This window comes from Pelodiscus sinensis, chromosome 6 (genome assembly GCF_049634645.1).
Source record: "Pelodiscus sinensis isolate JC-2024 chromosome 6, ASM4963464v1, whole genome shotgun sequence".
NCBI lineage: Eukaryota > Metazoa > Chordata > Testudines > Trionychidae > Pelodiscus > Pelodiscus sinensis.
Genome location: NC_134716.1, coordinates 126,129,124 through 126,152,666, shown reverse-complemented (window position 1 = coordinate 126,152,666; position 23,543 = coordinate 126,129,124). Strand labels below are relative to the sequence as shown.

The 23,543-nt window shown below is 50.4% G+C and overlaps 1 protein-coding gene across 2 annotated transcripts in view; it reads left to right on the top strand.

Annotated features, from left to right (window-relative positions):
- The window catches only part of NOL6 (nucleolar protein 6), a 60,355-nt gene extending 51,127 nt beyond the window's left edge, over nt 1–9,228 (top strand). For both annotated transcript variants that reach the window (XM_075932774.1, XM_075932773.1), the window contains exons 25-26: nt 7,297–7,398; nt 8,741–9,228. In XM_075932774.1, the coding sequence (XP_075788889.1) occupies nt 7,297–7,398; nt 8,741–8,890 (252 nt within the window). In that variant the 3' untranslated portion in view covers nt 8,891–9,228. The remainder of the gene's footprint in view (nt 1–7,296; nt 7,399–8,740) is intronic.
- The last annotated feature ends 14,315 nt before the right edge of the window (nt 9,229–23,543 follow it).

The following is a 23,543-nucleotide window of genomic DNA, read 5'->3' as shown; positions in this document are numbered from 1 at the left end:
TGGTTAAACACTGGAATAAATAAATTGCCTAGGGAGGATGTGGACTCTCCATCACTGGAGATATTTAAGTGCATATTAGACATATCTGTCAGGGATTATCTAGAGAGTTTGGTCCTGCCATGAGGGCAGGGGACTGAACTCGGTGATCTATCGAGATCCCTTTCAGTTCTAGTATTCTATAAAGATTTGGTCTAGAATTGAGACCCAGTGTAAAGATTTGCAGAAAGATCCTGTCCAGGCTAAGGTGGGAACATGTTTGGAATTCCTGCATGAAGGTCTTAACCCTCAAACATTAACATTTCAAGTGGCTGCAACTTCAGTATCTCCAGACCACAGGGAAACACAGGATTGTGCCCCACCCAGATTTTTTTAGAGCAGTGTCTCTTGTCAACCATACCCCCAATTTGCAGGGTTCTCCCATAGTGCTTAATATCTTAACTGAGAACCTTTTGAACCTCTGTCAGAAATGTCCTTATTTCCTCAAAAGTGGTTTTAGTCATTGCTCTCACTTCCCCAAGAGGAGTTTCAGTCTCATCCGGAGAACCATGGTGCTACATCTGCCACCAGGAGAAAGTTTTTCAAGAAGCAATGCAGCTTCCATGTCCAAGGTAACGTCCGTATTCCAGAGGGCAAGAGTTCCATCTTCCTGTCCCCATCCTACTGCAAAACTTGGGCATACCCTGGAGGTCAGGAAAGAGTTGGAGAGCTGCCTCAAAGATACAAGAGAGTTCACAAAATCACGGACTCCCTTGGTTTTATTGTATCCATTGGTGAAAGGTCATTGTTTTGTTCCAGCCACTGACGTCCAGGTGAGCAAAATGATGCAAAAACCGAAGTTTTCAAGGCCAGAAACTCAGCGCTCTTCCAGAGGCTTCCCAAACTGGAAGATCTTGTGGACTCGCCTCGTAATGTGCAGAAATTTACAAGCTTCTCGGAGGCAACATTTGAGCAAAGGTTTCTGCATATTTGTGGTTCTACGGGTTGAATCTATTTACTCAGCTGCATAAAGTTTCATACCCTCCCTGGCTGCAGACTGCTACTGAACAGCCGCCTCGCTGTAAGGGGTCGATGGATCTTCTGTGCAAGGAGGAAAAAGAACTTATTTTATCATACTGAAATCTTCTTGTCTTCCGGTGGGCAGATCTCATACAGTGGGTTGTCTTTTGTAGCAGTTTGTCGAGAGGCAGAACCATCCCTGTCGGGACAGGAAGGGAGTAGCCAGCCCTTGGAAGACCCTTCTAGATTTGAGATGCTTCCATGCCTTGAATTCTCTAAGGATTCACTAATGGTTATTGAACACCATTAACTTCATCCATTTTAATACAAACATTTACCACTGCAGAACAACTGTTATTTCCGCCTTTAAGAAAGGGCGGGCAAACACCTACTTAATTCATTGGGAGAGGAGGAAAAAAATAGATTTCTGTGGATGAAGGGCGCTTTTGTCCTGCATATGGTGGAGTCTGTGGACCATCCCTCTAGAAGAAAGGAGATGTTCCTGTTCTGAACAAAGGCCTCTCTGACAGCAGAATCTGGCAAGTGGCTTTAGGAAATTCTCTGTTGTCATGTTACTAAACAAATATGTGACTTGTAGGATACGGGCAGATGTGCCAGGGCGCACACACACTGATGCATTTATTGGAACAGCTTGTCTCCCACGTTCTCGGAGACTAACCCCAGCTAAGAGGATAATTATTAGTCACTTTTTGTGGTGTTTATTTTCCACTGTTTTGCAACACGCTCCTAGAAATTGCAGAATGCGGTCTGTATCCCTGGAGATTCGGTGGAGCATCCTTCCAAAGGAAGGGGTGAAAATTCAGTCGTGGACATTCAGAGCATCAGTAAATGGTATTAGTGGGAACAATCCTTCAGGTGTCAGGGAGATGGACCAATGAGACTTGTCCGTTTCTGTCTTGTGGGATTTGCTGGTTCATTTGGCAGCCTGTTTATTCAGTGCAGCCCAAAGAACGTGGCTGGTTTCCTTCTGCACTCGGCACATGCAGAACATTAGCAGGCCTGCCCGTCAGTTTTTAGTGTGATGCACAAAAATGTCCTTTTTCACAGTTCCGGGTGACTTTTGATCCGGGTGGACAAATTCCAGCCGGGGTATGTTTTCCCCTTTCGAATGCCGCGAAGCAGTCCCCACTTGGCTGCCTACACGTTGTCAGTTCGCTCCTTTCACTGACCCTGCGAAAACAAGGGCCAGATATGCTCCCGAGCCTCCTCGTGCCAGTCGAGACCGTGACTATCCAAGCCAGGCCCGCAAAGTGCAAACAGCAAGGCTGTGTCTACACTGGCGCAATCTTGCGCCAGAGCTATGCAAATGAGGCTAAGCGTGGAATATCGCTGAGCCTCATTTGCATATATAATGAGCCACCATTTTTGTGGAAGAGGCTCTAGTGCAAGAAGGAGCTGTCGACACTGCCCCTTCTTGTGCAAGAAAAACCCTCTTGTGCAATGCTGCTACGCTGATTATTTTTGGGAATAAGGGCATTGCACAAGAGGGTTTTTCTTGCACAAGAAGGGGCCGTGTAGACAGCTCCTTGCACAAGAGCCTCTTCCGCAAAATGGCGACTCATTATATATGCAAATGAGGCTTGGCGATATTCCACGCTTAGCCGCATTTGCATAGCTCTGGTGCAAGATCGCGCCAGTGTAGACCTCGCCCAAGTGTGGTCGCTTTGAGGAAGAATTGCAAGCACAGAGCTGCAGTTAATTTTAATTAGGATTTATAGGCAGGTTGTTAACGAGCACACTTAGCATGCTCACAGCACCGGATGAACCTTAATGAGTGTGTGTATTTGTGCTGTAGGAGTGTGGACTGCTGGGCCCTTTCCAAAGACACAATGAGAGACGGTCCCAGTTGCAGGGAACTCCCCGCCTGAAGCCAGTCATGGTGCAGTGAGTGAGGGCTGCAGCAGGGAAGTGAGAGCGAGGGGAGGGGTGCAGATGTAAAGCAAGGTCACACAGTTTAAACCAGCCTTCATGCCCCTTATCCCTCCCGACAGTCCACCCCCTGCCTTCGGCACAAGTCCGGCTGCTCCCACATTCCTGAGATCAGAGGCTCCCAGGTGGCGGAAGCCCAACATTTTAGGTTCTTGTAATTTTTGGTTGCCTAAAACGATTTCACGGAGAGCTCTTCGTGGACAGCTCTCCCCCAAGAACAAGCCCAGCTGTTTTTGTATCTTCTGGCTTTGCAAGCCCAGAATTGGAGCACTTGGTTAGGCAGCCTGGGACGCCGACCCTCTTTGCTTTCAGTCTAGGGACACGTACCCTGCAACGAGCACAGGGGCTGCGAATAACGTAGACGTTCGAGGCTGCGATTTGCAGGTAGCGGAACGTTTCTGAATTCCCGCCCTCGTGTTCTCTGATTTCATGTGGCGGGAGGAACAGAGGTTCTGCGATTTGCTCTTCCGTAGCGGTTTTGACTGGGTGTCGAGGGACGTGATCATTCTCTTCTGTTTGGTGCTAGTGAGGCCACATCTGTTGTATTGTATCCAGGTTTGGGTGCGTGCCCCCCCATCACAGAAGAGATCGGGACAAATTAGAGACTCCAGTGGAAGGCAACCAGAATGATGAGGGGCTGGGGAGCATGACCTATGAGGAGAGGCTAAGGGAACTGGACTTATTTAGGCTGCGGAAGCGTAGAGTGAGGGGGAATTTGAGAGCAGCCTTCAACTTCCTGAAGGGGGGTTCCCAAGAGGCTGGAGAGAGGCTGTTCTCAGTGGTGGCGGATGGCAGAACAAGGAGCAATGGGCTCAAGTTGGGGAGGTCTAGGTTGGAGATTAGGAAAAACTATTTCCCTAGGTGGGTGGGAAGCACTGGGATGGGCTCCCTAGGGAGGGGGTGGAATCTCCATAGAATCATAGGGCTGGAAGAGACCTCAGGGGGTCATCAAGTCCAGCCCCTGCCCAAAGCAGGACCAATCCCCACTAAGTGAAGTCATCCCTGGCTGGGATGACTTAGTTGGGGCTGGCCTGGCTTTGGGGGGGGAGAGGGGGAGTTGGACTCGGTGACCTCCTGAGGTCTCTTCCTACTTAATCATTTATGATTCAGTGATCGTCCCTTTACTAACTGTGCTGGCCTTGGTCACCCAGATGAAAGACGCTCTTTGTGTAAATAAATGAAGAGCAATAACTTTATTGGGAAATGATCCGTCTCAGTGCCGTATCCTGTGGAGGCTAATGACTGTCGTCCGGCTGGACGTGCCCATGTAGCTCCCCTGAGCCCTGCGCAGGGTCAGCTGGGTGTCACTTTGGAAAACTGAGCCTTAGACTCACTAGGGCTTTTTCTGGGTTGTCAGACACAGGGTTCCTTTTTATGAGGGGTGGCTTTCCTTAGAGAGAGGGATACACAGACCCTCCCCTCCCCCCACAATGTATACTTAAATGTGTTCCTGTCACAGGCTTGTTTCCCTTCCCTGGTGTTAGTCTTTCATCCAAGAGGAATTTGGTCAGAGGTGGGTCAGTGCCAATGTTCCCACTAATTTTTTCTGTCCACTTGTGGATTTTTTTCTGTCGATGTGCAGAATAATTGTACGTGCACCGAGGCCTGTGCAAATGTGCACCACCCAGTGGAAACACCAAACCTAGTGGTGGGTGCCCTGCAAATCAGCTGGGTGGCTTTTGAATTTCTTCTGGCCAGGCGCCCAGCTTTCAGGGAACACCGCCTCTGACCACTCTAGTTTTGCCCAGGTCTAGTAAGGTGTGGGCGGTCAATTTTGTTGGGGGGGTGGAGGGGGACACTGTTGGTGTGGGGGGGTGTGTGGGTTTTTTTTTGTTTTGTTTTGTTTTAATTAAGGTTGTTTGGCAAGATGTCCCTTGACTGGCCTCGCCTGAATGAAACCGCCATCAAAGGGATGAGCTGGCGGATATCAGTCCACTTCTATCCCATTAAGCCAAGCACGCCCCCCTCCTCTTCGAATCCCCCCCCCCCACTTCACGTTCTGATATACAGCCCCGCCTTCCAGGCCCCAGTGGCTCTGCCGCTCCCTGTTGATCTTCTCTTGCCTTTTAAAGACGCCACTGGGCCCCCACTCACTCAACCCCAGTGCCAGCGACGGCAGCTTGGTTCGGCACTTCCTCCCACTGTGGCGCGTTCCTCTCTGCTGTGCCCACCCCTGCACAGACAAGCTCCATTCAGAGACGGCCGGCAGAGCTCGTCTTAGGGCCCGTTCCTACTGCGGTGTGCATGGGGGTATCAGATCAGCGGAAGCAGCGAGGAAGCGGAGCCCTTAGGATAGTTTATAGCGAGTGCCCACCGTGCAAATGCCCCCGCTGTTGGCTGTCTCAGTAGAGAGGTGACCAGAGATGGCGCGGACTTACGTTGTACCCCTCGCCGGCTCCCTGCCCCCTGACAGGCCACCTTAGCAGGGTAGGGCGGGAAGCTTGGATCGCCGCTGTCCAGGTTGGAGCGGTGGAGAAGTGGCGGACTTTCATCTGTAGGGCTAGAAGGACGTGATCCCTGGCTGGACGCTGAATAACTCGGAGCACAGTTAACAACCGGGCTGATTTACCGGGGCTGCTGGTGATTCTCCGTCGCTGACCGTTTTAACATTGCCACTGGGTGTTTTTCGGAGCAGTCGGCGCTGGGGGGAGTTTGTTGTGGGGCGGGTCCCTGGCTCCGGTCATGCGGGAGGTCAGGCGCCCTGACAGGAGTGGTGCTTTTGGGCCTTGGCGTCTGTTCCTGGCAGCTGCTCCCAGAAGTACAGTCCTAGTACGTTCCTCCCCGAGCTTTGCCTGGCTGTGAGATCGGAGCCCTGTTCCCAGTGTCGAGAGATGCACGTTCCGGTAGAGCAGTGGTAGCTCTTGGAGTCTGTGACAGGGGATCCTGACTGGCTTGGCCAGGAGGCTGCTATCAAGTGCAGCGCTTCAGCTGCCCTTCCGCCTGCCCTTTGCCCTGCCGCTGCCTCCTTCCCTCCTCCCCCGCCCCCCCCCCCCGCCTCCTGCTTGCTAGGCAGGGCATGGAAGGGAGAGGAGGGGGCACTGATGTGCGGGTGCTCCCTCCCCCACCCAGTACCCTATCTTCACAGAACAGATGGGGGGGGGCACAACAGGACTTGGGTTGGAGGGAATTTGTGGGCTGCTTTTGGGAGCGGGCCAGGACCAGGGATGAGCCTGCCTTACTCCATAGCACCACCACCCAGGAGCTGCCTGATGTAAGCAACGCCCAGCTGGAGCCAGCTCTGAACATCTGCCCCTGTCAAGATCCCCCCCTCCTGCACCCCAGCCCTGAACCCTCTGGACCCAGACTCCCTGACAGAGCCTGAACCCCCCTCCTGCACCCCAAGCCCTGCCCCAGGCGCAGTTGAGAGCCCCCCCTCACACTCCAAGACCAGAGCCTGTCCGCCAGCTCTCTGCCCCTGCCTGGTGAAAGGGAGGGAGGACGGAGTGAGCAGGGGCGGGGCCTCAGAGAAGGGGCGGGAAGGAGGCGGGGCCAGATGTTTGGGTCTGAGGTAGATCCTGGATTGCACTTACATTCAAGAAGTGATCTTATGCCTAACCGGGTTGGACGCCCCTGCGGGAGACCCACGCGTGAAGTTGGTTACTTAGCTCGGTCGTCAAACCTCCTCCCTCCCCCAGGCCTGCTGCACTGGGAGCCGGGTCATGTGGGCACAAGGCCTACAAGCCTGGGGGGTGGGTTATTCATCTTCAGCAGCAAACGTTCCCTTCTGGCAGGCCCCTGGGGGAGGAGAGGCTGGGGCCGGTCGGTGTCGATTCAAGCCGTGGGAGCAAGCCCCTGCAGTTGCAATGGCAAACGTTGGCCAGGAGACTGAGCTGTCCCGTTACCACGACCCCGGGTGTGGCTTTACGGGGACGACTCGTCCCTTGTGCCGGTGTTTCCGTTTCAGGGCAGCACGCCTGGAGCAGTTGCGTGGCACTCGGCCGTGGGGGAGGAGCTTTGTGATTTTTGGTGCTCAAATCTCTGAGAGCCGGCTTCCTTGGCCCTCTTTCCAGAGCAACCTGCCGCCCAGAGAGAGGAGTTAGCCTCTTGGGGGCAGAAACTTCGTAGCAAGGCAGGCTGTGCATGTCACTGCACAGGGGTCTGCAATTTGGTCCTCCTGCCGATCAAGGGGAGCACTGCATGCTGGGAACCGGACTCTCTGTGGCCTGCGCCTCTCTACGTCATGTGCAACCTGCTCCATCTGTGTCCAGCCCCGTGAGCGGGAGATGAGACCTTGTTTCGAGGCGATGCTGTGGGATGGGTTGGAGTCCCTCATTGGCTCCTCGTTCATTGTGAGCTAGTCTCCCTTGGGAAGCCACCCCTGACGTGACTCCCTTTCAAATCCTCTTCCAGGAGGCCTTTGGAGACCTGGCTTTGTTCTTCTATGACTTGCATGGCGGGGAGGTGATCGGAGTTTTGTGGAAACCCTCAAGCTTCAAGCCCCAGCCTTTCAAGGTGAGTGTTTTGAGCCTCTGCTTTTAGTTTCTTGTTCTGGTGTTCTAGGGAGCCAGGAAAGGACTGTAGCAACCCTCGTGTCACCTAGTCCGACAGAGCAGATCTCCAAATGCTTTACAAAGGTGGTCAGTATGTCATCTGACACTTGGGGAAACTGAGGCACGGAGAGGCAAAGTGACTTGCCCAAGGCCACCCAGTCAGTGGCAGAGTTGGGAGCACAACCCCAGGTCTCCTGAGTTCCAGTCCTGTTCTCTATCCGCTATGCATTACCACACATATTGTTTGACCAGCACTAACACTGACCTCCTCCACTGCCCTCCTGGAGAGTAGACGAGCACTGTTTCTATTGACAGGTAGGGAAACCGAGGCAAAGAGCCCGATTTTTTTTTCAAACGAAGCCTGTGTTTGGGGTGCCCAGCATGACACCCCCGGGCTGGATTTTTCAGACACGCTGGCAGTCTGTACACTAAGTATGTGTCCAGGACGGCAGGCATGAGAATGCCAGAGCCCACGGTGGGTTTGTGCCACGCTGTTCAGTGCAAAGCTATTCCGCAACAGGGCGTAGCTTGCAGAGTCCCTGGGGGATTGGGTCTGCCGCACAGGCGTGAGCGTGATTCATGCCTGAGGAACTCCTCAAAGACGCAGAGAAACTGGTGATGAATGTGCCCTCAGTCCTGCCGGCAACCCTGGCTGGTCTGCCGTCCCTCTCACGCCGTAGGATGATGTGTAGCTCCTCTCTCTGCGCCCGGGGCACTTGCTACCCAGCCGCGTGGTTGCGGTGAAACGAGCCGCTCCCCGCGCCCACGCCTGGCTTTGCACATGGGCATAGCTCTGTTGAGGTCAGTGGAATTCCATGCTAACAGCAGCTTGCAGGGTCCGGTGCTTAACCCCGGTAACAGCTCAAAGCAAAGGCAGCTCAGACACTTTGCCCCAGTGCATCCTCACCTCCCAAGATCGTCAATCCATTCATTTTTCCCAGTGTCCAGCAAGCATGAGTAAGGGGCAGTTGTGATTGGATCTTGCCCCCTGGGTATCCTCAAGGGTTGCTTGATTGTCTGTGCTCTGAAGGGGATGCTCTTGCAGCCCTCTGGCTTACACTGTGTATTTTGCAACTCGCTTGACCGTAATGGGAGCTCTTAAAAGTGAACCTGGGGCGAGCGCGAGGGGCAGGATTGGCTGAGCTGGGGTGGGACCAGATAGCTTGGACGCTGGTGGCATTTCCCCGTCATGCGGGGCTCGCGGCTCTAGTGGGGGAGTGAGTAGGGGTTGCATCCGGAGAAGAATGCAGCATTGCTGGGCACAAAATGCCAGCGTCAGCCCAACCCATGCATGTGTGTTACAGGCCTCCAACATGAAAGGAAGAATGACGACAAGTCTAAGGGAGGAACTAGTCACCGTTCCCAACGTGGAAGCCATCCTGGAAGACTTTGCGAGCCTGGGAGAAGGTCTGGTGCGGTCAGTAGAGGCACGCACAGAGAAATGGACAGTCTAAATCCATCAGGAGCTCTCCTTAGGCCTCCTGTACCATCTCGGTTACCCTTTCTGTCTCTAAATCTCTCTGGGGGAAGAAAATTCTTGAGCAGAATCTTGAATCCTGTTTATCTTGTACACCTCTCAATCCTAGCCACCTGGCACCTCTTGAAAGAGGTGTTTTTTTCAATAGAGATAAGAGACCCGCTCTAAGATAATCTCAAGGTGAGATGAATTGTTCATGAGTGTTCCTATTTGTTAATCACAGTGACTGTTTATATCATGTCTCAAATACCTGCTGGAATGTAAAACAGGAAGGGCGTTTTCTAGTATAATAAAGTTATTTATAATAATTGCTTTTATTTTTGTCTCCGCGAGCATATCTCTGGTAAGAGCACTCCTCCTCCATAGGGTGCATTTAAAGAGAGAGCAAGATTATTCAGAGTACTAGTATGAAAAGCAGAGGGGACATGAGAAAAGTCTGTAAAGCAATAAATAGCCAAGAGAAGATAGATTATGAACCTCTCTTTTCCCTGTCCTGTAGTGCCAGAACAAAGGGACAATCAATGGAATTAAAAGGGGAGATATTCAAAACTGATACAAATAAATATTTTCACATACTGTGTGATTGAACTGTGGAACTCCCTGCCACAGGATGTTGAGGCCAGAAACTTGGCAAGATTAAAAAAGGGATTGGATGTGCAACGTTGAATATTCTCCGTATCCCTAGAGTTCCTGCCAACAAGCATTCTGGAGGAAATGGTTCAGGACTCAAACCAATCTTTATCTGCTAAAACTCAGGATGAAACTTCATATGAAGGCAAAATATCCCACAACTGCCACAGGTCTTGCACCTTCCTCTGAAGCAACTGGTGCTGACCACTTATGGAGGGAGGATGCTGGGTTAGATGGACCAGCATGGCAGTGCCTGTCTTACTGACATTGTTTTCAGAAGTCGAAAGGCATCTCCTGAGATGCACGTGGTTTTTACGTGTTGGGTAAGTTAATATTGTTAAGGAGCTATACATGCCAGGTGTTAAGCCACCCCCCCTCCCCTCCAAAGGGTTAAATTGACTCTAAACACCTTTTAGTTAGAGCATTCCCCTCCCACCCACCCCAACACTGTTTGCACCAGGACATTTTAGCGCAATTTAGCTGTGATGTCAAATACACTTAGTGGGAGAAACACGTGTCAAATCTGAGAAGCAGAGCAGTTTCGTGCCTTTGCTGTGATTTTGGAAACTGGGGGGTGATGCTGACAGGCCGTCGCTGGGTTCCATTAGCAAAGGAAAGAGGTTGGAGAGTTAATGCTTTTAAGTTTTAACTTTCAAGGCCCTTCGCAGTGGATCGTCACCTGGTTGCTCATCTCTTAGAGCAGGGGTAAAGTAAGTTGTTATGGGATAACAGGGAAAGTCCTTTCATGGATTGATAAGTGGTTAAAAGTCAGGAAACATAGGGTAGTAATAAATGGTCAGTTTTCAGAGTGGAGAGAAGTAACTAGTGGGGTCCCCCAAGGGTCTATTCTGGGACCCATCCTATTCAACTTATTTATAAATGATCTAGAGAAAGGGGTAAACAGCGAGGTGGCAAAATTTTTAGGTGATACCAAACTGCACAAGAAAGTTAAGACCAAAGCAGACTGAAGAGCTTCAAAAAGATCTCGCCAAACTAAGGGATTAGGCAACAAAATGGCAAATGAAATTTAATGTTGATAAATGTAAAGTAATGCACATTGGAAAACATAATCCCAACTGGACATACAATATGATGGAGACTAATTTGGCTATAACTACTCGAGAGAGATCTTGGAGTTATTGTGGATAGTTCCCTGAAAACATCGATTCAGGCTATAGCTACACTACAGGATTTTTGCACAAAAATCCACGGAGCGTCCACACCTCAAGTGTGTTTTTGCGGAAGAAAATGTACAGTAGAACAGCAGAACAGAGGGCTTTTTGCCGTGTAGGTATACCGCTTTCTGTGAGGTATAACTCCTGTTTGCACAAGAGTTCTAGTGCAAAAAGATGTGTGTGCATGCTCTGCAGGGGTTTCTTGTGCAAAAAGAGCCTATCTGAAAAAGCACAGATGCTCTGATGGCCATTCTGTGACTGGCTATCGGAGCTTTCTTGTGCAAGAGTGTCCATGCAGTGTGGATGCTCTCTTGTGCAAAAGTGCATTGCTTTTGCGATGTGCTTTTGAGGTGTGGATGCACTTTTGCACAAGAAGTTTTTTGTGGAAGATCTCTTCCACAAAAAGCTTCTTCCGCAAAAAGCCTTCATCGCAGACGTAGCCTCAGTGTGCAGCAGCAGTCAACAAAGCAAACAATGTTAGGAATCATTAAAAAAGGAATAGAGAATAAGACAGAAACTATCTTCTTGTCTCTATATAAAACCATGGTGTGCCCGCATCTTGAATGCTGTGTTCAACTGTTGGTCGCCTCATGTCAAAAAAGATCTATTGGCATTGGAAAAGGTTCAGAAAAGGGCAACAAAAATGATGAGAGGTTTGGAACGGGTCCCATAGGAAGAGAGATTAAAAAGACTTGGACTTTTCAGCTTAGAAAAGAGGAGACTAAGGGCGGATATGATCATGACTGGTGTGGAAAAAGTGAATAAGGAAAAGTTATTTAGTTATTCTCACAATATAAGAACTAGGGGTCACCAAATGAAATTAATAGGCAGAAGGCTTAAAAGAAACATAAGGAAGTTTTTCTTCACTCAGCGCACAGTCAATCTGTGGAACTCCTTGCCAGAGGATGTGGTGAAGACTAGGACTTTAACAGGGTTTGAAAAAGAGCTAGATAGATTCATGGAGGTTAGGTCCATCAATGGCTATTAGCCAGGATGGGTAGGAATGGTGTCCTGTGGCCTCTGTCTGGAAATGAGTGACAGGGGAGGGATCACATAAGGCTTACCTGATTAACCGGGATTTCACATCCCCAGCCTTTGCAAAAGCGTTAACTGCCTGGAGTTAACCAACAGTCAAGTTATCCCACATGGTGACAAGCCCCCTCATGCACTAGCCAGTCTGGAAACTGAGCGACCCGGAGCTGTGTCTACACGGCAAACTGCAGCTGTTGCAGCGATGCGAGTCAGGGATGGGAAGAAGCGTGGCCCTGACCACGCTGGGCCAGCCCTTGGTGTAGACATGCGGGGGTAGAGTGTATTTTGCTTGCGGGGGGACTGGCGTAAGGGAGTGTAGCTGGTATAATCAGTGCCCCTAGGAAGTGTCCTTTGCCTCTGTAACATGCAGGTCTAGCTGTTCGACCAAAGCCGCCTAAATGGAGGCCTGGCCTTGGAGTGATTTGTTGTGCTGCAACTAGTGTGTGTGAAATGCTTCCCCAAGTTAGTGCAGGGGAGAGTCTACGCCAGTGTTTCCTAAACTTTTCAAGTCCGAGGAACACTAATCAATAATTTTTTTTATGAGAAACACCAAGGATTTTTTTTGTTGAGCAGCAAAAAAAAAAAAGGTCGGTGGGGAGACGGGGAAGTTATTGAGGGGGGGAAAAAAAAGGGTCAGGGGAAAGTTATTGAGCCAAAAAAAAAAGTTGCCTGCCCCTTTAAGGGTGGCCATTTTGAATAATGTTGTTCTCTGCGGCACACCTCCAACTGCCTCACGGCACACCGGTGTGCCACAGAAAACAGTTTAAGAAACCCTGGTCTGTGCGGTGGTGTGAGCCACAAGCTATGCGGCTGTGCCCCTGCCTGGACATTTCCCCCTTTGCTTCTCCGGGGGGAAGAATGATGTCACAGCAACCCAAAGCTTTAAGCATCCCTTGCAACCGTAAACAGGGAAGCCAAGACGGAGTCAGAGGTTTCCACTGAAGGGTGTGTTGGATCCAGCCACTAAAGTGTTAAAGGGAAATGGTCATCTTTTGTAAGTGCCCTCAATTGGCTTCCCTAGAAATATTTTGGGGTTATGTAACAGAATTTACTTTCCTGCACTTTCACTGGTGGCAAAAGTTCCTCTTTTGTCTTTGTATTCTTGCCAGTGGTATCAAGCTGCAGTGTGGCCGGCTCCCATGAGTCTCCCGATCTTTAGTGCTTTTCTTAAAGCCCCAGCTTCTCGAGTCAGGTGATTAGACTCTCAGCTCTCATTTAAATAGGCACGGCAGGTGAAGGAGTATCTTTTTTTTTTTAATTGGGCTATTTTCTGGTGGTAAGAGAGACGAACTTTCGAGCTTACACCTGAAGAAAAGTTCTGCGTCCTGTCAAAAGCTTGTTTCTCTCAGCAAGAGAAGTTGGTCCAATGAAAGATATGGTTACCTCCCCCCGCCCCGCTTGTGGGTCTCATATCCTGGGACCGACACAGCTACAACACTGCATACAACAATTGAAAAAGAAAGAAAGTTTCTAACATGTGATTGCAGAGAGCAGCTGGGAAGTGCGATTGAGTGTATTCGAAAAGCTAATGGAAAGAAATCCAAATGTGTTGTTTTAAAAAACACATCTTGCTTAATGCATTCCCCCTAATTATTAGGGGGTTTTAGGCCTGATTTTACAGCTCACTTGGGTTTGCTTAATGCAGAACCAGATCGTAATTTTGGAGTGAGGTTTGCTCACCAAGAGTCTGAGCCTCTTCTGTTGAGAAATCGGGTCTCCATGCCTACGTTTACACAGGTGCCCTCTTTTCTTTTGTTGATCTTAGTTATACACCCCTGCCTCCGTAAGCTCCGCTCCAGAGCATCTGACGAAGTGGGTTTTCCCACAAAATCATCTGCCCTCATCAGTCTGAGTTTCTCTTAGGTGCCCCAGGACTCCTGATTGTTTTTGCAGATACAGACGAACGCAGCTACCCCTCCGACTTTCCAGATTCCAGGGTGTCTTCGTCCAGTTCTTATTGGGACGGCTGTGCAGGATCCCAAGCTGCTACCGCGGCTTAGTGATGCAGAAGAAAAGCAAATAATAGCAGGGACCCTGGAGACTGACAATCTTCCCACAGCTATCGCTCACTGTGCTGGTGACTCACCAGCGGGTGCTCTCACCTGAGCCAGGGACGATGCTTCCACCGTACTTTTTACTTTTCAAATAATTGCAAAACTATCAGGCGCTGGGTACATGTATCATTATCCTCTATCTTCCACAAGATAACTCGTCTGCTGCGTGCTAAAGAGCTAATGCGCTCTCCCACGGTTCCTCCTTGACCCCCCTGATAAGAAAAATCCCCTCCCATCCACGCCAAGTCTGAGTAATACATCTTGTGCCACAAACTAGCGGGGAGTTGGGTTTTTGGTCTGGGCCCTCTGCCTGCTCTATTGTGCTCCATACAGAATGAGGCACCCTAGGCCTTCCCCCGAGTGACTTGTTTGAGATGAAGGGACCCGAAACCTGTAAGAACAAGAGTGAAGTGTCTGTGGGCTGACACCGCCATGAAGAAATGCTCAGAGCTACTTGGATGGCTTAGGGCAGTGGTCCCCAACCTTTTGGGGCTGCCAGGCGCCTGGGGGTGGGGCTGCGCATGTGCCATATGTCCGGGGTGGGGGCCGTGTATGCGCCGTGCACCCGGGGTGCAAGAAAGGCTTGGGCCGGCCCTGATCGCTAGGTGGGTGCACATAAATGCCCTGGCGGTTGCCATGGCGCCCGCGGGTACCACGTTGGGGACCCCTGGCTTAGGGTCTTCCGTCCCTGTAAATATGCCAACAATAGCGCTTTCTTGGTCTTAGAGGCCAGGATTTTTGAAGGGATTTTTGGGTGCCTCATGTTTTCAGTTGCCCAAGTTGAGACTCCTTAAAGGGGTTTGATTTTTCAGAAGTGCTGAGAAGGCCCCCTCTAGATATCTGGCTGCTTTGAGGTGTCGTTTGCTAGACACCTGGTTGCCAGTCACTTTTGGAAACCTCAGACTAAATTTCCACATCTCAGCAACTTTCTCTGCATGAGGAGAAAATGAATTCCAGGCTCAGCTGGTTGGGGGATTGGCCTATTAAGAAAGGGACAGAGAATATCTTAATGCCTCTATATACGTGCTCTGTATAAATCCATTCAGCTTAGAGAAAAGGAGACTAAGGGGGATATGATAAAGGTCTATAAAATCATGGCAGGTGTGGAGAAAGTGAAAAAGGAAGTTACCCTAAGAACTAGGGGTCACCAAATGAAATTAATAGGTAGCCTGTTTAAAACAAGCAAAAAAAATTTCATGCATTGCAGTCAACTTGTGGAACTCCTTGCCAGAGGATGTTGCGAAGGCTGGGACTTTAACAGGGTTCAAAAAAGAACTAAATAAATTCATGGAGATTAGGTCCATCAATGGCTGTTAGCCAGGAGGGGTAGGGATGGTGTTCCTCACCTCTGTGTGTCAGAGGAGAAAGACCACTTGATGATTCCCTGTTCTGTTCATACCCTTTTGGGGCACTTGACATTGGCCACTGTGGGAAGACAGGACGCTGGGCTTGATGGGCCTTGGCTCTGATCCAGTCTGGCTGCTCTTACGTTTCTTACAATGGGTTTCTAGCATACAGAGGAGCTGTGTGTGTCTGAGTCCCGTTCCTGCAGCGGAATGAACCCTGTGTCTTTTTGGTAGTTCCGAGTGCATCCGCATCTCCTTGCTCCCAGGGAAGGCCTGGAGAAAGGCCCAGGCAGGCAAGGGAAAATCCCAGAGGGTGGCAGGGGTCTTGGCTGGGAAGACGGATAAAAGCAAAACAAAACTTAGTTGACAAATCAGAAGTAGGGACGTTTTGGGTAGCACCCTGAGGCAGAAACATAGACCACGTGTGAGCATCAGGCGCGTGATCCCAGCTCGTGGAGCTGTGTTTCAGGGGTGATGCAAACCGTACGGTCTGGCAATTTCCCAGCTAGATGGGACAGAGCTCTGGTGAATGATACAATAGGAGCACACCAGAGAAACCGGCTGGGTGACACTAGATGCTGCAGGATCGGCTATTTCTCCCCAGCGCCCTAGCAGCATGCCCCCTGTCCTTCCTGTCTAATCAAGCCCTGTTAAGTCTGCTAGAGGAGCTTGCGTTCATAGATCAACTAAAGTCAGAAATAGCATGGGAGACTGCCCCAGTTCTATTAGGGCTCTTGGTAAATGAACTCAGCAGGATCCTTTCAGTGCTGACAAGCTTTGCTCGGTGTGCCCAAGTGCGGGAATCCTTTCTCTAGTTATAATGTAGGACAGATAATCGGTCCAGTGATTCACCTTCAGTTTGGAACGGTCAGGAGAGCACAGCCTCTGGGAAATGGAGGGTTCCTGCGTAGCAGGCCTGGGACGGCGATGGAAACAGTGGGATTGCACGTTATTCATCGATGGATTCAAGTTGAAGACGACACCCCCTGGACCCGACACGCGAGTATTCTCAGTCACGGCGCTGTTTTTGGCCGATGTTGGCGGTATCCAGCGGTGGGTTTGCGTGGCGTTCATAGAGCAGGTAGAGGTGAGCTGAGCTAGCTGTTGAAGGCGAAGATGGACCCATGTCTGAGGAGCGGGCTCTCACTTTAAAGGCACAGGGTTCTGCTGGGGCAGCTGTGCGCCTTTGAGACATTAAGAAGACTGGAAAAACTTCAGATGCCAGCCTCTGCAAAAGTCTGTCTGTCTTCCCCTGAGTACATAGGAATAAGACTACGGGGTTTTTGTGGGATCCTCCGCGTCCAAGGAACACGTTTGCTCTTCCACTTTTTTTCACGGCAGAGCAAATGCACTCTTTCGGGGAGCCCTATATACCTTGTTTCACGAGGCATAAGGGCTCCACCAAAGAGGAGGCGTGTCCGCCATTTGGCCCTGTCTAGATAGGGCCAAATGGCAGAAAAGCCTCTTCTGGAAAAGTGATCGGAAAAAGCTACGCAAATAGCTACGTCTCGACTGGCATGATTTTCCGCAAATGCTTTTAACGGAAAAGTTTTCCGTTAAAAGCATTTGCGGAAAAGAGCATCTAGATTGGCACGGACGCTTTTCCGCAAAAGCACTTTTTGTGGAAAAGCGTCCGTGCCAATCTAGATGCGCTTTTGCGCAAAAAAGCCCTGATCGCCATTTTCGCGATTGGGGCTTTTTTGCGCAAAACGAATCTGAGCTGTCTACACTGGCCCTTTTGCACAAAAGCTTTTGCCCGAACGGGAGCAGCATAGCATTTCCGCAAGAAGCACTGATTTCTTACATGAGATCTTCAGTGTTCTTGCAGAAACTCAAGCGGCCAGTGTAGACAGCTGGCAAGTTTTTCCGCAAAAGCAAGTGGTTTTGCGGAAAAACTTGCCAGTCTAGACACAGCCCTATAGTTTAGACCTAGCGTGAGCTGCCTGAGGGGCCCTCCTTCATCTCAAGGTAAGACTATTGTAACCAAAAAAACCTTACAAAACCACTAATAGTCGAGCAGCACCTGAAAGACTAACAAAACATGTAGATCGGTGGTTCCCAAACTTTTTCACATCACTCCCCCCTTTTGGATTTTTGAAAACCCCTCACGCCCCCCTTCCAAATAGCAGCAAAACTTGAGCAAAAAAAAAAAAAAAAAAAAGGAACTGAACAGGGCAGCAAAACTTGATGTGGGGGGAGGCTGCGTCACCTCACGCCCCCCCGAATTTCTTTATGGCCCCCCAGTGGGGCATGCCCCCAGTTTGGGAACCCATAATGTACATGGTGTTATGAGCTTTCGTGGGAAAAACCCTCTTCTTCAGATGACTGGAGTATTAGAAGTCCAGATCCAAGAATAACTAAGGAAAGGTTTTGGGGGAAGGAATAAAAAAAAAAGAGAAAAGGAGGGAGGAAAAAACTACTTGAACCATCTGATTGTCTCAGAACGGAGGAGATATCTGCTAATCAATCTTGCTGACAAAGGCATAACCGGATCCAATGGCTGGAAGTTGAAGGCAGGCAAATGTATCCTTGGAATAAGAGAATTTCCTGGCAGATGAGGGTGGTTACGCGGGGAGGTAGCTTGCCAGGGGCATGGTGAGATCGCTGGGACTTGGCGCCCTTAAAATAAGATCAGATCTCTCTCTCTTTCTTTCTCTCTCGGAGAGGCTCTAATCCAGTTTCCGGGAGAGATTCACCAGCTGTGTGTGCAGAGATTCAGGCGGGAGGGCCATGATGGCCGCTTCTGGCCTTTGGAATATGGGAACCTCCCTGTCCCCCCTCCATCCTCGGCCACAGGGCAGCAGCAAGCTCTTTATTGACCGCAAAATGCTCCTAAGGTGGGCAGCTCAGGACCTCAGCCTGCAGGGGTCAGGAAGCCTTTCCTGGCCCGGTGTAGTCTGTGTCTCCCTGTTCTCCCTAGATCTTCCTCTGGCGTATCAGAGATTGGCCACAGGACCCCGGCCGGGGGGCACCAGTGCTCTGCAGTGGTTCTGGGAGCCCTCTCGGATGCCTGTTTTGTTCCTAGGCTGAAGGTCCAGCTGAGCTCCAGATTGGAGGTTGGGAAGGATTTTCACCCCGGTCAGGTTGGCAGGCTGGCTGTTAAACCCAGCAGCAGATCAGTAGCTGCTCAAAGGATTTTCCCTGGCCGTGATAACTCCCGTGCCCGCTTGTGTCCCTCCTGGCCTGGACTCAGACCTGACCTTGCCCCAGTTCGGACCCTTGGCTCTGACTCTTGGTGACCAATTCCGGCTCCCACCACTCAGCACACCTGCCCCGCCCCATGACCCTGTGGCAGCCTGCCTGGCTCTGTGGTGACTCGCTTAGCAGAGGGCCGTGGTGTTGGGCATGCTGCTCTACCTGGGAGCATTTTGTGTTGGAAACACTGCACGGTTCCCCAAAGCAATATTGTGCAAGAAGAGATCTGGCCGGGAAAATGTCGGTTTTGGCTTTTTTCCCAATTTGCGATGAAACGTTTGCCAACACCTCATTTTCCATGGCCCCACCATCCTGTCCTCTGATCAGCTCTGCTAAAAACCAAACTGGGCCCATTTTCTTTGCCTGCTCTGAAAGTGCCGAGGCAGGTTTCTGGCCTCCGGGAGGCGCTCTGTTGGCCGGGAAGGGGCTGTGTGATTTAGTCTACGGCTGCATCCAGGCACGGAAAGGGTTAAAATCTCCCGGTGGGCCCTGGAATTCTGTCTCCTCCCTCTGCCCCACCATTCTCCTCCGGCTGGGCGGGACCCGGCGTTCAGCCAGGTGTGGGCGCTGTTCTCTATTGTGGGGTTTTCCCCTCCTCTGGCTGAGTTCACCTTCCTCTCTAGATAGGGCTAATTATTATCTGGGGCACAGCTGCGCCTCGTGGCTCCAGCAGGCAAATTCATTAGCACCACGTTGGGACACGGTGTCAGCGGGGCCCAGTGGAGTTACCACGCTGCAGCGGCGGGGTGGATCCGCTCCTCCCGATGGAGCAGCTTATACGGAGGTGGCTGATGTTGCATCTCCTCCGCCCTGGGTCGTATCAGAACAGGCGGAGCGAGGTGCCGCCTATACAACAAGCTTTGAGGCCCATTCAAATCACTTTGTTATGCCTCGGAGACAGATTAGTGAGTTTATCTCCTGGCTTACCCAAGTGCACTGATCAGCAGTTTAACACCGGGGCTGCTCCTGTTCCACCTGTGTCCTGCTCCTGAATGACCCTCTCTCCTAGTCAGGCTGAGGGCGTTAGGAGGCATCGCGCTGACTGTGCAAGAAGACAAAGGTTCATGGGACATGGTGCTGCAGGAGCAGGCGGAGGGAAGGTTTCCATGGGTGGAGCCTCGCCCTCTGCCAACAGGGGAACACCAGGAAGGGTGAGAACCACATAGAGCCTGAGTTTGTAACTTTTACAGACTTTGCTTTTCCGTAGCAGACTTATCCGCTGGATACAGCCACTGGGGCACACTGGGCTCTTGACTGCACGGGGGTGTATCTGCAGCAACTCCAAGTATGGGGCTAGCCCGTCTTGATCTCCAAATACAGCCATACCCGATGCAGGGATCCTCAGTGCCTCAGCTCCCCTGTGCCCTTTCAAGTGCGTCTGAGGGAACGAACAAAACCAGTGATCACCGAGTGATCCACCCTCTGTCATCCACTCCCAGCTTCTGGCAGCCAGAGGCTAGAAACACCCAGAGCGTAGGGTTGCATCCCTGCCTGTCTTGCCTAATAGCCATTCATGGAGCGCCCCTCCGTGAACTTATTTCATTTTTGAACTCTGTTACGGTTTTGGCTTTCACAACATCTCCTGGCAAGGAGTTCCACAGGTTGGCTGGGCATTGTGTGAAGAAGTACTTCCTTATGCTTGTTTTAAACCTACTGCCTACTCATATAATTGCTTGAGCAATGGAGTTGTGCAAAGGAGTACTTTTCGGCAGGGGGGTGCTATGGCAGGGGTCAGGAAGGGATCTCTTGCCACGCAATGTATCTGGGAGAGGGTTTTGAATTGTTTTTCTCTGAAGCAGCGGGGATAGGTTTGGCCATGGCTGGAGACAGGACAATAAGGAGAATGGGCCAGGTGTTTCTCTCGTGTGCTTGGCCGGTTGGTTCTTTCTCAGTGATCCGGGTAAGGAAATGTCCCCCAGGTCAGACTGGCAGTGATCGTGGGGGTTTTCGTCTTGCTCTGCAGTGCGTGGGTGCAGGTCCCTTGCCAGGACTGTCTGGGTGTCCTTCACTCGTGCTGCAGGGCCTTGGGGCTCAGGTGCATCTCGACCCCGCTGTGGCACCCAGTAGCCTAGACCAGTGGTGTGCAGCCTGCGTCCTGAAAGCAGCATGTGGCCCACTGAGGTTCTGTGGCCTGCGAGACGTTTTATTTACGGGTGCTCGTGCCCAGGGCTCAATCAAACTCCGGAAGATTGATTGTGGTAGCGTCAATCTTCTGTCTCGTGAAGACAAGACAGTGAATCGCTCAGTAGCATGCAGGAAGCAAGGAGCTGAGGTCTCCATCTCGCATCTTGAGTACTTGACAACCTCTTTAAACCCAGACTATCAGGAATGGTCAAGCTAAAGGAGCACTCAGCGAAGACCTGGCCATTGCAGAGAAGCTAAATGAATTGTCTGCATTGATCTTCCTGGTAGCTGATGTGAGGGAGATTCCCACACACTCTTTGTAGGCGGCAGAGCTGAGGATCTGCCCCGGACTGAGGGGTTGGTAGAGGTTTTGGAACAAATTGGTAAATAGTAAGAAGTCACCAGGATCAGATGGTACACCCAAGAGTCCAGATATGAAACTGAGGCGCTAGTAACTGGTAGACGACTAATGAATAGCTAACCTAATGCCATTTTTAAAGGGTTCTAGAGGTGATCCTGGCAGTTACAGAGGGGTAAGCCTAACTTCAGTGCCATGCAATGTGGCTGAAACTATAAGAAAGAACAGAATTATCAAATCACGCTTCACGAATCTACTAGAATTCTGTGGGGGAGTCAACAAACATGTGGACAAGGGGGATCCAGTGAATATGGTGTACTTGGCACTACTTACTCAGGTAGGCTTGATAAGGTCCCTCACCAAAAGCTCTTAACTAGAGTAAGCAGCCATGGGAGTCCTCTCAGAGATCAGTAACTGGTTAAAACACACAAAACAAAGCTAGGAATAATGGTCAGTTTTCACAGTGGAGAGAGGTCGATGCTGGGCCCCCCACGGCTCTGGGTTGTGTCCAGTGTTGTGGCACACAGTGAGGTGGCAAAGTTTGCAAATGGTATTAAATTGTTCAAAATCGGTAAGTCCAAAGACTGCGAAGAGTTACAAAGGAATTTGACAGAGCTGGATGACAGGGCAACCAAATGGCAGATGAAATACAGTGATAATAACGGTAACATAATGCACGTGGGAAAACATAACCCCAACTCTACCTATAAAATGTTGGGGTCTAAGTTAGCTGTTACTACTCAAGAAAAAGATCCTGGAGGCGTGAATAGTTCTCTGAAACCATCCCTTAGCAGCACTCAAAAAAGCAAACCGACTGTTAGGAACCATTAGGAAACGGATGGAAGATAAGACAGAAAATAATATGATGCTGCTATATAAACCATGGTGCACCCGCACCTTGAACACTGTGGCTATGTCTACACTGGGGGGTTCTTGCACCAGAAGTACGCAAATGAGGCGAAGCGTGGAATAACGCTGAGCCTCATTTGCATATCTAATGAGCTACCATTTTTACGGAAGAGGCTCTTGCTCCAGAAGGAGAGTCTACCCTGCCCCTTCTTGCACAAGAAAAACCCCTCTTGTGCAATGCTGTTATTCCTGAAAATAATCAGCGTAGCTGCATTGCGCAAGAGGGCTTTTCTTGCTAAAGAAGGAGCAGTGTAGACAGCTCTTTCTGGCACAAGAGCCTCTTCTGCAAAATGGCGGCTCATTAGATATGCAAATGAGGCTCAGCGATATTCCACGCTTAGCCTCATTTGCATATTTCTGGGGCAAGAACCTGCCAGTGTAGATGTAGCCCCCATGTAGTTCTGGGCACTCCATTTCAAACAAAGATATACTATGTTAGAACTGGGAAAGGTACAGAGAAGGTCAACAAAAATGATTAGGGGTAGGGAATAGCTTCCCTATGAGGAGAAATTAATAAGATTGGATTTGTTCAGTTTGGAAAAGAGACAATGGAGGTGGGCATATGATAGAGGTCTATAAAATCATGAATGGTGTGGAAAAACTGAAAAGGAAGTGTTATTTACCCCTTCACATAACACAGGAACCAGGTGTCACCCAATGGAAATTAATAGATAGCAGGGTTAAAACAAAGAACAAAATAAACCAATATTTCGTCACCTAATGCAAAGTTAACCTGTGGAACTCCTTGCTGGGGGATGTTGTGAAAGCCACTACTATAACTGCCTTGTTCTGTTCATTCGCCCCGGGCACCTGGCATTGGCCACTGTCGGAAGACAGGATATTGGGCTAGATGGCCTTTTGATCTACCACAATATGGCCCTTTTGTTGTTCTTTAAATAATTTCTCCAGTAACACTCAGTAAGCCCCAGTCACTACTGGGAGCCAGGAGAAATGATCCTTTCTCCAGCATGACAAGTTGACACAGGGAGTAAGATACTCTCCCTGCCTTGAAGCCATTCCGCCTGAAGACAGGCGGACAAGATGAGACGCACGGCAGCAGTGCCACTGAGAAAGCACCGAGCGATTGCTGGTGGTGAAAACAAGGCCAGCAAGGTTCTTGCAAGAAGGGGGCTTTTAAGGAGCGTGGAGAAGGACACCGATAAGTTCCAAGCGGGAAACGCTTCCTGCCGCCGTCCCGTGTGCCTAATGAAGCCAGGTGAGGGCTGGCTGTCTAGAAGGCACAGGAGTGGCCTCTCCTATTGCGGTTGCTTGTTGTGTTTTGATATCACCATGCCCTCTGCCTTGCCTCTCGACCATACACTCTGAACTCTTGGCAGAGGGCAATGTTTGAAATGTTCCCTATACCCCCGTGTGACGTAGTGGGGTGGCTGTCTGTCTTGTACCCCGGTGTTCTCTCTGGGCTGTGTTGTCCCAGTGTTAACATCCTGGCTGTGTGGTTTGACTCCCAACGATTCACCCCACACGTGTATTGGCCCGGACACCTAGGGCCTGGGAGCTGGGACAGTCTCGGCTGGGCCAAGAGTGAGTGAGGATGTTTTAGATAGAAATTGGAGAGGGTCCAGAGAAGAGCAACAAGAATGATGAAAGATCTAGAGAACATGACCTCTGAAGGAAGGCTGAAAGAATTGGGTTTGTTTAGTTTGGAAAAGAGAAGACTGAGGGGGGACATGAGAGCCGTTTGCAGGTATCTAAAAGGGTGTCATAAGGAGGAGGGAGAAAACTTGTTCATCTTGGCCTCTGAGGATAGAACAAGAAGCAATGGGCTTAAACTGCAGCAAGGGAGGTT